Genomic DNA, 14,937 nt, shown 5'->3' with positions numbered 1-14,937 from the left:
TTCTGGGAAGCCATGATCTTGTGTAGGTCATGTGACTTGCACGTGAATGCAGACCTGGAAGATGGCATCCTGGATTTCGGCCATATCGTGTTGGAAGATGTGCTACTGCTACTGCGAGTCTAAGCCTGTCCAGGAAGTGGACTCTCCACAGGGGGTGGTTGGGCCTCAAAGTCATGCCTTGAAAGTACGCATGAGGGGCTCAGCTGTGGGGGTGAGGACCAAGATGGGTATGCACAGCTGCAGCACACCTCTGAAGTCCATGGATTTGCCCAACATGAAGTCCATGGATTTGCCCAACACTGATGGAGAGGCACAGGTGTGGTGGGCCTCTACATGCTCCATCACACCTTGGCCAAACACACAGGTGCTGGAAGGATGCCCTCTGCACATCTAGGGGCTAAGTTGATCTTTTGCAGCCCAGCAGCCCCCTTATATGTTCTTTAAGGATGTGTGTGAGATCAGAACACCCTTCATCGAAAGGACCTGCTAAATACAAGCCGCCATCTCCTACAACAGCCTCTTTGCTCTTGAGAATACCTGGAACCAAGAGCAAAAGTGTGAGGCAAATCTTTGCTTTTGTCTCAATGACTCTGCAATTCAGTCTGAACTGGGTAGGGTTCGAACCCAGTTCTTATCTCTTCCGCCATTCACAAGACTTCTGGTAGCTTCATTGTTTTAAGATTTTTCATAAGTTATGTAAATGTTGTTCCCCTCTCACTCCATGTTTGCTTGAGCAAAACCTATACACAGTAGTTTGTTTCCAAATTAACCCCTGGACAGATTTTTGGGCTTGGGGGCACATTTGCAAACTAGAGAAACTCTGGTAGGCATCACCTGTGCACCCTAAGTCTCTTTCTCCCTGCAAATACCCTCCTCTCCGCAGTTAGACTTGAAAAGAAGTCTTCAGCTGTCAGAGCTAGTTTCACGAGGGAAGGACTGGGGGAGACAGGGTGGGGAGTTGAGGGTGCCAGGAAGAACCACATTGGCACATGAAGTGTCCTATTGGTGACCCAGGCCTTATCGTACCCAGGAAGGGCATTGTAGTGGCTTAGAAACCAAGTCCCAAGGAACCACATTTTCCTTTTGTGCTGCCCAAACATCAGAAGACAAGTTTTTTTCATGTCAGACTGGAGGCTTCTGAATTTAATTCAAAAGCATAACCTTTTGTTTAGTGGGAAGAGCAGGAGAATTATTTGCTGGTTGGCATCCATTGGCTGCATCTGAAACCAGAGGAAACCAGAGATAATTTCTATTTCACTGTTTTTTTTTCACCTTTTCTCTCTCTGACAAAGGATGATAGTTCTGTATCGCTGCCTTGCTGTTAAACGACCACTTCAAACTTTACCGGAATTGATTTGTATCAACTCTGTTTTATGTAATTTCCTCCAACTTGACTCCCCCCCCCCCCATGGCTTAAGTCTAATAGCAAGAAAACTCACCCGAGGAGTATTACATTTAAATCCCCCCTGCCCGGCCTCCAATGTGTTCTCATCATGAGTCTATGAGATAGTTTAGGCTGAGAGAGAGTGGTTGGCTCAAGAATGCCTACATGGTGGATCAGGGAAGATCACGACACTTTTCTGCCTCTGAAAAGAACATCACAGATATTACATAGAAGTACAAAATTTAGATTCCCTCTGGTGTTGCTGGATAATTTACTGGGAAGCACCAGAGTGCAGTGGATGAGGGTGTGCTCTGCTCACTGTAGAACTCAAGTTCCATAGAATCATAGGCGCATAGAATGGTAGAGTTAGAAGGGACCCCGAGAGTCCTCTAGTCCAACCCCCTGCAATGCAGGAACCTCAGCTAAAGCATCCATGGCAGGTGGCCATCTGCTTAAAAACCTCCAAGGAAGAAGAATCCACCACGTTCAGCATCTCTGTTTAAAAGGATCAAGCAGCAAATTATGGAGAAATGCGGCCACATTCCCACCATGCATTCAAAGCACTACGATACCACTTCAAAGAGTCATGGCTTCCCCCAAAGAATTCTGGGAACTATAGTCTGTTAAGGGTAGTTAGGAGACACCAATTCCCCTGATCTTAACAGTCAATCCCTTGTCTCAGGGGGAATTCTGGGAATTGCAGCTCTGGGAGGGGACTTGGGGTCTCCTAACAACTTTAACAAACTATAGCTCCCAAAATTCATTGCTGAGTAAACCATGACTGTTTAAAGTGCTATCATCGTGCTTTCAATGTATGGTGCAAATGTGCCAGTCTGAGCAGACAAATTCTGGACAAGATGCAGTCATTACTGAGCCTCAGCAAGGTATCCTCCTATGCTTGTTTAATCTAGGGTTGGAGAGCCTGTTGATTCCAACTGCCATCAGCCTCAGCCCCCCTGGCCAGTGAACAGCTATGATGGGAGTTAGTAGTCCAACAAACTGGAGGTCCAGCCTGGCTTTCTCCAACCTGCCAATCCTGTTATCAAGCCCCAAATATATGCTTGACTTTTCCACCCCAGTTTAGAGGCTTGAAATGAACTAAATGGTCAACAGCTGATTTCCCTATATGGCTTAGACCAGTAGTTCCCAACCTTTTTTGGGCCATGCCCCACCTAAGCATCTCTAAAATCCTGATGCCAACCCTACCCCCCTGTGACATGTAGTTCTTATTATTCAAAGTGGAGGAAGCCTAAAATTCACTATTAATAACTCATTCTCAATTTGTCCCCCTTAAGAATCGAATCCCCCCCCCCCCGGGGGCATGTGTCCCACATTGGGAACCACGGGCTTAGATTGAATACTGTTAAGAAACTTTGCTTATGTCCTTTAGAGATAGCATTTCTTTTTTGCTTCCAGCCATTTTGGAGAGTGCACCAGATTATGAGAGTTCCGTTAATAGAAATCAGTGCAATTTCTATTTTACAGGTTAAATAAACTGGCATTTGGAAATCTCCCACAGCAAGGCATATTATGCAGATGTATTTGTATGGCTCTAGCAGCCCTCTGACTCTGGGACTTTTAATTATTATACTAATAATTATTGGTGCTGATGGCCGACCTAATGAAATTAAACTTCTTTGTATGATTGATCTTCACTGAGAATCTTGTTGACAGCAGAGGGTTCAAGGTCCACGTAGCTGTGCCTCTTTTGTCCTTTTCTGAGGCTGGCATTATGGATGCTTCTTGTCTTCCATTAAATTTGACCAAGAGAGAAACCAGCTCATGTTTTCAGGTTGTGCATGCAAAAGCAGGCAGAGTTGGCACAGAGTAGAGAGCGCCCTACTTTGCCGTCCTACACATGTCTACTCAGGAGTCAGCCCTGTTAAGTCAAGTGTGACTCACTGCCAGTTAGGTGTGTGTTGAATTTCAGCCGTGTGTGTGTGTGTGTGTGTGTGTGTGTGTGTGCTTCACACACACACACACCACAACTAACAGGTTTTATTTATGACAAAAGTGATACAAGCTTTTTATCAGAGACTGAATTGTCCCTGGAATATTTTCTCCTAATGTGGCTAAGTCCATAAAAGCAAGGCTATGTATGGTGCTGCAATGCTTAAGAGAGTAATCTGTTGCATGACTACTCAGAGGTAAGCCCAGCTGAATTCATTTGGACTTACCAAAGCATAGCAGCTATATTTGAATAAAAATCATAGATAAATTCATCTGATCCTGTTGGGTTCTTTCATACTTAGTCATGTTCTGCTGCTCCAGAGAAGCAGACACGGAGCAATGGATTCAAACTACAAGAAAGAAGCTTCCACCTAAACATAGCTGCCAAGTTATCCCTTATTTTAAGGGATTTTCCCTTATGCTGAATAGGCTTCCTCGCGAGAAAAGGGAAAACTTGGCAGCTATGCACCTAAACATTAGGAAGAACTTCCTGACAGTAAGAGCTGTTCGGCAGTGGAATTTGCTTCCAAGAAGTGTGGTGGAGTCTCCTTCTTTGGAGATCTTTAAGCGGAGGCTTGACAGCCATATGTCAAGAATGCTTTGATGGTGTTTCCTGCTTGGCAGGGGGTTGGACTGGATGGCCCTTGTGGTCTCTTCCAACTCTATGATTCTATGTATAACCTGTATGTATTAACTGGGATTGTAGGTCTTGTCTTGATTCAAGCAAATGAGCCCTCTTGAAAGATCAACCCTAAATCCTCCAATCTCCCCCTCCGTTTTTGCTCCAGTGAGAGAGTAGCTGCTTTGCATGCAGAAGGTCCTGAGTGGCATCACCTGCAACAACTAACATAGAGCTGCTACCAGTCAAAATAGAGTAGGCCAGCCAACATGATGCCTTCCAGATATAATGCAACTGCAGCTCCCATCATCCTGGGGCTGAATGGGAATTGGAGTTCAACAGCAGCAGAGGGGCACCACGTTGCCTACCCATGGAGTAGACAGCGCAAGGCTAGATGGAGAGATAATCTGACATGGTCCAAGTCATCTTCCTTCATTGCTTGATTGCCATAGAACTTTGTAAGAGGATTGTTGTAGCCCAGAGCATCTGACAGGCACCAGGTTGGCGAGGGCTGTGTCAGCTATGGCTCTATTGTCCCAGCAGTCTCCTGTCCAGATAACCTCCCCTCCCCTGCCCATATTCGTCACATGGAAAGACAATGCTCTGCTTCTAGTCTTGGGTCAATTATTGCACTCATTTTGGCTTTAAAAGAGGAGAAACTCAGCTTTATTGGTCATCCTCTCTGCCCTTTGAGGCTCCAGCTGGAAGTATGTCTCTTGATTCGCCACATCCCCCTTGACTGCTGATTTATCAGTCTTTTCAGTCCTTCCGTTTTCAGTATGAACAGCATCCAGCTCCAGCTGCAGTGAGCCTGTTCAGAGCTTCTGTTTCTGTCATTGCATTGCTAAAGGGAGGATAAGTTCCCTCCCTGACACTTGCAACCAGCAAAACTTGGCTAAGGTCTGGAAACAGCAGAGATTGCAGGAGACAGCCTGCAAATCTCAGCACACAAAATAAAAGGTGGCTTGAGATCTGCCAATCTATCTCGCAGCTGCACACGCTGCCTTTGAAGAGGATCTCAGTGACATGTTGTTAATAAGTCAGTCTGGCCAGGAGCCAGATATGCTATTTTAGCACAAGCAAGCAAATATATAATTAAAGTGATATGGCAAAAATAAAAAAGCTAAATACACCGAGTGGACTTCAGTGTAGCACCATGATGAATCTTCCATCTGTGCAAGCATTTCAGCTTGTCAGATAGAATGGCCCCCTGTCCTCCCCACACCTGCTCTTCTGTGGGGAGGGTTCTCCTGACCCTCCCCCAGGCCAATGTTAGGGATATGGGGGCACAAGGGGAGGAGAGGGAGAAACCCCATTGTACACATGGAAGTTCATTTGCAGAGATTTTGCTGATGGGACTTGTTAGGTGAATGACTAATGCAGTGGATTTACTCTGAGTAAACATAGCTGGATACAACTCTGTTTTTAAAGAATGTGATAATATAAAATTGAATTTTAATAAAACTTTAGAAAATAAAGAAGGGCAATGTGTCAATCATTCCATTTGTAGCTATTTGGCCCAAAAATATGCGTGATGGGGACTTATTTGCAGAGAGCTGGGGAAAGTGCAGCAAAGAGCAACTGAAAGGATCAAGGAATTATAGCCCCTTCTCTGTGAGCAAAGACCAAGAGCCCTGCACAAAGTCCCACCTATTCTCTGCTAGGACCCTGTGATAATTATTTTACTGCATTGTAAAGTTGTTGTTTTTATTTTAATGAAATCAACAGCAGCAGCATTTTATTATAGTGTTGTTATGGAACCTTAGGCACTTTGATAGTCTGGCATATCTGGTAAAGCAGGGTGCAACATTTTAAACAAATGATGAAATCTTAGAGCTGGTTGGTACAAGGAAGCGCCTCCAAAGCTACCTCTTCTAACTGCTCCCAGATCCAGGGGTTCATCTCCACCAATATATTTCCCCTTCTCGTTTCTGAGATTGCAGATATTTTGTGCTGGTCCTGCCCACAGAGCAAAGCAGGGTGGCTGGCTCAGCACCAAGGAGAGCTCATTGTGAGCAACGTGGGGTGCATTTAAGTGTGAGGGTCATTGTGTTAGTTTCCCTCTTTATAAGGCCTTGTTCTCTGCTGCAAAGACGTGTCCTCCTGTGCTCAGGTCCTGACAAGTTTACTGCAGGCATCTAGTTAGCCACTGTGAGAACAGGATGCTGGACTAGATGGGCCACTGGCCCAGTCTTATGTCCCAGAGGGCATGCATTTCACTGCCATGACTTATGAATCACCCCTAGCTGGCCAAGGTTTCTCTACAACCCTTTATTCACTTTGTATCTCCTTAACTGTCAGGACTGCCCACAAAGGACCATGGGAAATGGAATTTGCTGACATTTGCAAATCTGAGGTCTTTTTGGTAGTTTTTCAAGGTGCAGTTTCCTCCCAGATGGCACATGGGATGAGGTTTGGCACTGGTGGAACAGTGACTTCAGTCATATGATCACTGCCACTCTGCACCTTCTCAAAAATTATGCTATTGGCGTGTGTTGGGGGAAGTGTGGTGGACCCTGTTCCCTCCCCTCCTCCAAATGCCCCAGAATACTGCAAATGGGCCATTCTGGGGGAAATATAAGAACATAATAAGAGCCTGCTTGAAAGCATCTCCTGGTTTTAAGGATCTCACATTTCTCCCGCCCCACCTCCAGTTCAGGCACTTAGCTCTTAGCTCAGCCTTAGACTGGGGAGGATGGTGAGAGTTTTGTCTTACTGATTCACAGTCCTCTTTCTTTGGGGAGGTGAAATTGCCATTAAAATGGTTTGAAGCTGGTTATATCTTGCCACTAAGTTCTTCTGTTTTACTTTTAATTTTGACACTGCATTTTTGCTTCCTTGTTCCCTGGCCCACAAGTGCATGGACCGAATGCTCTTGTTTAAATATTTGTTGCTAATGTTGCACCGTGCTCTTTGCAATTAGCTAGGCACCTACAGGAAAAGGATAGTCTGTTGAGGGCAGTGTGTGGAAGTATGGTGTGCTCTTCCTTGCTCTGTTTTGCCTCTCCGCTGCTCTGTCTTAGGAGAGAAATAATTGCCTGTCTTCTGGCTTTTTAGTTCCAGGCCCTTGCGAACCCGAAGACCTCATTGATGGCATCATCTTTGCAGCCAATTACTTGGGCTCCACGCAGCTGCTCTCAGAACGCAACCCCTCCAAAAACATCCGAATGATGCAAGCCCAGGAGGCAGTGAGCCGCGTCAAGGTAGATGTTTTCGATCCATGGAAGAGGATTTGGGATCCCTTGATGATTGAACTCAGAAGAGTCGGAAACATCTGCTCCTCGGCATCCACAGCAGAGAATTCCCGCATGGCTGTGGCAAAACCCTCTCAGCTCACAGCATTGCATTAATTTCTCTCTGCCTGCTACCCAAACTGTGTGTGCAGCCACAGAGCAGCAGAATATAAATAATGCACAGGTTCTTTCAAAGTTCCCCAAAATCAGAGTAACAGCCAATTGTGGCTTTCCAGGCTTGTGTTGCAAAAATCTCAGATAAATGCTCTCATAGCCTTGTATGTTGTGGATATCTTAGTGTTGCTTCATCATTATTTTGGTGGGTGGAGTGGAAGGGAGTATCTATATTTTAATATTATTTTGGATTTATATTTTATTACAGTGGGTTACAGTAAAGTAAATAAGAGAAGAAGAAAGAAGGAAAAAAAGAAAAAAGGATACATAAACATTTTAAAAGGCAGCGGAAAACAACAGTAACAAAATAATCATAACATATAATAGCAATAACAATAATTTACAGAATAATGTAGTATATATGTTAATGAATAAACTTATTGTTTCCCCCCAGGTAAATGTTGGTCCATGGGTCACTATGGTTTTGATAAATACGTTCTAAATATCATTAAATACGTCCATCATATGTCCAAGCAATCCATTCATGGGTTGCAAGAGTTATCATGTCACCAATCCATTGATCGAAAGGGCCATATTTCCCCCCTGCAATATATTACTACCAATCTTTTTGCAAGTATAAGGGCACAGAGTGTCTATATAAAGAAAAATTGAAAATAAATGCAGAGAAGAATTACAGATAACCATGTGTAAAATCACATCTAATGATATCTTGGCCAATCCATTATTAATTTATTTCATAAGATTTGTACATCGTTTGATTGGTATAAAAAAACCCCCTCAAAGTGGGTTACCAAAGCTTTAAACAATAACATTTTCAATAAGAAGAATTAATAACCATTTAAAACTTTTAAAGAATTTAAATCAGCAATAAACTAAAAACAGATTAAAATTTGCATCAGCTTTCTGAATACTTGGGTAGGCTTGACTAAACAAAAATGGTTTTAGTAGGTTTCAGAAAGAGCACAGTGAGGGTGCCTGCCTGGTATCAAGAGGCAGGGAGTTCCAAAGTGCAGGTGTTGCCGCATTAAAAGATTGAGCTCTTAAAATTTGGAACTGGCATTATGTGACACCTGTAACATTAGAAATTATGTTAACATAAGCAAATACAAAAGACCCACAATGGAAATTGAGTGGAAAGAGGTGTGCAGAAATAAAATTAATAAGGCGCCAAGCTGAGAGGGCACAACATCAATAAGAATAATAAGAATAATGTTCAGCCTAAGCTTCCTGCATATTGGCAATAACAGAGTTGGTTTGATAATTTACCCGTTAGGTAACAACACTAACGGGAGTGGGGTGGGTGGAAAGCTAGAGAGGGGAGGCACACCTGTGAAAATGCCATTACCTGTTGCTCCTAGAAGTTAGTCTGAAACACTCTTGAATCTAAGCACTGCCTCTCTCACCTGGTAGACATGAAGTCTAGGATCCTTGCTCTTTAAGAACAAAGTCTTGTATTATTTATCTTTTATTTTATTGCATTTATATCCCATCTTTTCATCCAAGGAACTCCAAGTGGCATTTATGGTTCTCCCCCTCCTCATTTAATCCCCACAACAACCCTGTGAGGTAGGAAATGCAGAAGGGAAAGCAGCCCTCTCGCCAAAAGGGTTCCCCGGCCCTGGTGCAGCTCCACTCTCTTATCTGTTGGAATCTTTTGCATTCCATACTTGTCCAGAAATTGCTCAATTTTGTCCTGTTGTTCTTTGTCTTTCTTGTATAGCTGTTTGTAGTATTTCTGAAAGCATTTCCTTATCTCTGACAGGTTCTCAATAATTTTGTCCTCTATCTTGATATTGGTGATCGTATTCTGTTTCTGTCTTTTCTTCAATTGCCATGCAAGTAATTTCCCACATTTATTTGCGGATTCGAACCTTCTTTGATTCATCATTTTAATATTCCACTCAATTTCCAAATTTATTAATTGGGTAAACTGGACGTACAACAACTTAATTTCTTTTTGTAACTGCTTGTCCTTGGGTTTGCATCTCAATTCCTTTTCTTTATCCTTCAATTGTTTCAAAAAAAATCTTTTTTCTCATTTTGTTGCTTCTTCCTGATATTATTCTGTTGTATTAAGAATCCTCACATCACTGCCTTGCTGGCATCCCATATTGTCCTTAATTCAGTCTCTGTATTTAAATTTAACTCAAAATAATCTTTTAAAGTCTTTTGGGCTTTTTTTTTGATAATTTCTTCTTGTCTCATCAATGTATCATTCATTTTCCATCTAAAAGAACCCTATACAGATAATTTTGATTCCATTATTACAGCATTGTGGTCCTGGGGCAGATTTCTGCCAGTGTCACTCTTGAAGCTAGAATTCTGGTTGTCCATATAGTCTATTCTAGACCACGATTGTTTAGAATCTGAGAAAAAAGTACTGTCTTTCTCCACTGGATTTTTCATTCTCCAAACATCTATCAAGTCCATATTATCAACCATCTCAAAGAACGATTGGGGTAGTCTACCTTCATTTGTGAAGGTTTCAAATCCCCCCTCGATATCATTGTATAGTCCAGATATTCCAATAGTTCACTGTGAAGCTTCTTAAAGAATTCAGCTTTCCCTTCATTTGGTGCATAGATTCCAACAAACAGGTATTTTTCGCCTTGCTTCGATACTTCTACTGCTACATATCTCCCTTCTTCATCCTTAAATATTAGCTTTGATTCCAATTTTTCTTTCACATAAATCACCACTCTTCTTTTTTCACTTTGTCTGATGATATATATTCTGTTCCCAGCCTTTTATTCTGCAAAATTTTTCTATGAGCTCTCATCACATGTGTCTCTTGCAAACAAATCACATCTAATTTCTGTTTTAAAAGTACATGATGGACCCGGTTCCTTTTAGGCCGGGAGTTCAAACCGTTAATATTCCAACTCAATGTTCTTAGAGCCATGTTGATTATTGTGTTGCTCCTGCCCCTGCTTCCAAATCTGGTATTGCCGCTGCTAAACCTACTAGCTCTTCACCACTTGGTCCTGGGGCTGCTCCAAAATCTCTCTCGTGTTTTTCCAGGAACTTCCTCTTCTCCTCTGGGGTCGATATTTTGATTTTCCTTACCTTTATATTCAAAAAACAAACCTTGTGGAAATTCCCAGCGAAATGAGATGCCTTGTCTTAATGCGTTGGCCAAATCTGTGTATTTGCTTCTGTATTCTAGGAACAGCTTGGGGGTATCTTTGAACAGCACTACTTCTTGTTGTTTTATCACCAGCTTGTTGTTAAAATGTAGGCCTAGGATGAAATCTCTCTGTTGTCTGCTCTGAAATTTCACCATACAGTCTCCAACCACTCTTGATCCTTTCTTGCCTCTCGGTCCAAACCTGTAGACTTGTTCAATGGTCTTACCCAACTCTTCTTTATCCAAATCCCACTGTACAGCAAATTATTCAATTATTATATCTCTTAAGTTGCTCCTTTCCACTTCCGGAAAATTTCTCAGGCGTAAGTAAGATTCCCTCTGCCTCATCTGTAAGAAGGCCAGAGCAATCTGTGTCGCTTCCTCTTGCTTCTCCAGATGTTGTCTATGTACTTCTAAGTCTGCGACGCTTTCCGTTACTCCTTGGATTTGGACTGTATTGGTTTGTACGTCTTTCTTCAAAGATGATAAATCCTGTTGAATTTCTTTTATGCTGACTGCTATGTGGGTTCTCTTATTCATTCATTCATTCATTCATTCATTCATTCATTCATTCATTCATTCACCTTTTCTCCCAAGGAGCTCAAGGTGGTGCACAGGGAATTGTCTGTTGTTGCTTGGCTAGTAAGAAAACTTCTGAATAGCCCACAATAGCTATATGTGCAAGTATATGAACTTCTATTGGGCTGGTAAAGCATATGCCATTACGTCATTGGAGGTTCACTGGAGGTGTTTAAACAGAGGGTGGATGGCTATCTGTTGGGGAATCTTTAGTGCTGATTCCTGCCTTGCAGAGCATTGAGCTAGATGACTTTTGGGGTCCCTTCCAGCTCTACAGTTCTATGAAATACAACTCATGAAGATACTTGCAGACATTTGATATTTTGTGGTCAAGGCACCTTGCACCGCCCAGTGTTACTAAATCTCAGCATTAAATACAGGTTAAAAGTGTCACTGCTCATTCTCGATAGAGAAGTAACATTTCCCCCTTTTAATTGCTTTCCCCATTCCAGCTCCTAATGGGTGGTTTGGCTTTCAAGAAAAAAAAATGAGAAACTGGTAACCACAAATGAAACCTGATTTGTATTGTGCCAAAGTGCAGCATTGTTTATCAGTTTCAATGCTGTCCGGTTTACTTTGGTAGGCAGTCTCTCAAAGACAGTTGGCTGCTGCTATTATAATAGCTGCTCAATGCTGCTGCATGCAACTCTTCATAAGAAGGGGGCAGCAAAACTATCTTGTTATTTCTTTTTAATTTATTAAATAGAATATAAATTTCTGTCCTCTTTTCTTGCAATGAGATGTTACTGCATTCGCTGGGTAGCCTGTCTCATTTCAAGGGCTAATTTCAAGAATTAATTCTTAATTGTGAAAGATACCGATCTTGGCAGATATTCCCAGGTCCACACTCTATAGCATGGCACAGTTGCAGCAACAAGGGACCACTCTCCCTTCACCAGTTTATGCACCTTCCTCTGACAGACAGCACACTCACAACCGGAAACTTCCTCTGCTCATTCCGTTTCAAACCCCTCCTGGGTCTGGGAGGCAGGGGGGCAGGAGGGGGTGGGGGAGCACCTGGGTCTTCACTTACCTGACCAACTCTTCCTCCTCCTCTTCTGGCTCATCCTGTGCGCCACCCTCCAGATATGAAGCTTCCCCTGCTTTTGACTCCTGCCTTCTGGCCAAAACAGTTCCCCACAATTCCCTGACCCCCCTCTCCTGAGTCCGGCTCCAGCCCCCCCTTGACATTGATTAAGGAGCCTCCTGGAAGGATCTGGCTGACCACCATGTAAACAGGGTGCTGGACTAAAGGGACCTTTGGTCTGATTTTGTTGTGCTGTTACAAATGTGTACCTGGACTCACATGTGCACAGCCAGCACTCCTGTGAAGTTTAGGGTCTTTTGCTGGAGTTATGATGTTCACGTTATGGACATGTTTTGACCTTTAACCTTATGCTCACAAGAAGCTCTCACACAAAGAAATAAAGAAAGCTTGGTTTATTATATAAAATAGGAGTGACAGACTATATAAAAATGCTGCTTTAGACAGCAAAGTTACAGTCTGCTCTGAGTAGGACTGGCCTTGGATATAACCTTATGGTTCACAAGGAGCTATGAGCCTAAAACAGCCTTCCCCAATGAGGTTTTGGAACTCCTGACTCCCGTCATCCCTGAACACTGACCAATCTGGAGGTGATGGTAGTTGGTGTCCAAACATCTGGAAGGCACCAGGTTGAATTATGATGCCAACGCCCGTTTACATTGGCCCAGATGCACCTGAATTTGTTTTGATATTCTATCTTAATGGGGAATTTATTTTGATCTGTATCCCTGCCCCCACCCCCACTTTGTTGGCTGCACTGAGGGCCACAGAACTTATCCGAGTCTTGGATGGGTTTTTTAGGTTAATTTCCTTTGCAAAAGCGGAAGAAAGGGGCATAACTCACTGGTAGAGCACTGATTTGGCATGGGAAAAGTTCCCAGGTTCAATCCCTGGAATCTTCAGTTAAAATGATCCAACAGCAGGTGATGGGGAAGATTTCTGGGTGGGACCCTGGAGATCTGTTGCTAGCCCGAGTAGGCACTGCTGGACTAGACGGAATGTGTGGTCTGTGTCTCTGTAGGAGGGGCTGCAGTTATGTGGTGAATCCCATGCTCTGCATGCAGAAGGTCCCAGGCACAATTCTTGGCATTTCCAGTGAAATGATCTTGTCTGAGATTTGGAAGCCCTTTGCCAGTTGGACTGGATAGAGCAGTGGTGTGACTCCAGTGTATGGCAGCTTTCATACATTTGCTTGTATGGCCAATCTGGAGAAAGTTTGAATCTTTTGACATTTGCACAATTTGTTTTTTTATGGGATGGAGGGAACTTGTACATTTCCCCCACTTGCTAAAGTCAGAGAAAGAGAGCCCAAAAGGGGACGGTTTGCAGGAAACTAAGTTTGTATGGACAGACTGAGAAGGAACTGGGGTTCAGCTTTGCTAAGTGACAAGTTGAGAGGCAACTTGACAAGCGTTTGATAGTATTAGGACTAGCAATTTGATTCTTGACATAAAAGTGGGTGTGGTTTTGACAGGCATGTGGAACCTGTTCCTGCTTTCGCTCACTAGTCCTAAGTTACATTCACCTCTGACCTGATGACATCATTGTGTTATGTGGGCTGGGCTACAGCAATATCAGAATGATCCATCTTGGAAGATTAACTCCATGTCCTAGGATGCAAAAGCTTGGTTTCTGCATTTGGATATTGGATGGCATGGGATTGGGGGTTCACTGGAACAGAATGGGGTTGCAACTGCATATGTAGTATGGAAATATAATCTGCAGCTAAGATCAACAAAGTTATGCAGCAGTTTCTGTAACTGATGGATGATACTGACACACATGTACACACACATATAGACCAAGCCAACAGCCTTCCTTCCTTGATTTCTGCAGATAATAGGTTTGAGAATCTTTTGATGAAAGATTTCCCTGACTTCACATAATATCTCTTTCTCTCGTTTTCTTTTTGTGCATTTGTCTGTTTCCCTTTTTATTTTTAAATGCTTCTCCCCAGAGGATGCAAAAGGCAGCTAAAATCAAGAAAAAAGTGGTGTGTAGACTGTTTTTCTTGAATGCTAATGTCTGTTTTACATTTGGTTATTTTTGTTGTTTATGTTTTCTGTGGTCTTTGTGCATCCTGGAGTGTTGTGTCTCTCATTGTGGATCTCTGTCAAGCTGTAGCTTTCTGTTTTTGCTCATTTTAAAATGCAGTTGACCAGATGGAGTGGGAGAGATTGGTTGACTTAATCAGAGACCTTTCAATTTTCGCGGGGTTGGTTGGTTTCATTAGATAATTCCCCACTTCCCTGCTAAATAACTCCTCTTTTCCTCTGTGGCTATCCATCTCAGTGAAATGGGTTTTTTTGGGGGGGGGGTATTTTTGTTGTTGTTTTGCTAAGCCTGGATAAACATCACATTTTCCTCTTGCAAAAGTTTATTTCCATCTGACATACTTTATTGCTTTTTGGAGGAGAAGCAGCCAAGACTAGTGTTGCAACCCAATATTCATTACTATTTATGATTTATTAGAGCTTTTTTTTTAGCTACCACTTAATCATTTCTAACCAGTAAACATACATATTTTAAAAAAACATACAGTGAATAAAATCAAAATAAAAAAATTCCTTCAGTAGCACCTTAAAGACCAACTAAGTTTATATTTTGGTATGAGCTTTCGTGTGCATGCACACTTCTTCTGAAGAAGTGTGCATCTGAAGAAGTGTGCATGCACACGAAAGCTCATACCAAAATATAAACTTAGTTGGTCTTTAAGGTGCTACTGAAGGAATTTTTTTATTTTGCTTCGACTCAGACCAACACGGCTACCTACCTGTGAATAAAATCAATTAAACAAGTAATAAAAAACACAGAGAACTTCCTTAAAACGTCTGCGGGGATAGAAAAGCCTTTGTCAAGCACCTG

The 14,937-nt window shown here is 42.6% G+C and overlaps 1 protein-coding gene across 3 annotated transcripts in view; it reads left to right on the top strand.

Moving 5' to 3' along the window:
* The window catches only part of APBA2 (amyloid beta precursor protein binding family A member 2), a 100,996-nt gene that overhangs the window by 63,167 nt on the left and 22,892 nt on the right, over nucleotides 1-14,937 (top strand). For 2 of the 3 annotated variants that reach the window (XM_088657318.1, XM_035132241.3), the window contains one exon: nucleotides 7,011-7,156. In XM_088657318.1, the coding sequence (XP_088513444.1) occupies nucleotides 7,011-7,156 (146 nt within the window). Of the gene's footprint in view, nucleotides 1-7,010; nucleotides 7,157-14,029; nucleotides 14,066-14,937 lie in introns of all 3 variants that reach the window. The other variant, XM_088657319.1, reaches the window with a different exon arrangement.

This window comes from Zootoca vivipara, chromosome 13 (assembly GCF_965207765.1).
Source record: "Zootoca vivipara chromosome 13, rZooViv2.hap1.1, whole genome shotgun sequence".
NCBI lineage: Eukaryota > Metazoa > Chordata > Lepidosauria > Squamata > Lacertidae > Zootoca > Zootoca vivipara.
The sequence above is the reverse complement of the archived record's forward strand: the minus strand, read 5'-3'. Positions and strand labels throughout refer to the sequence as shown.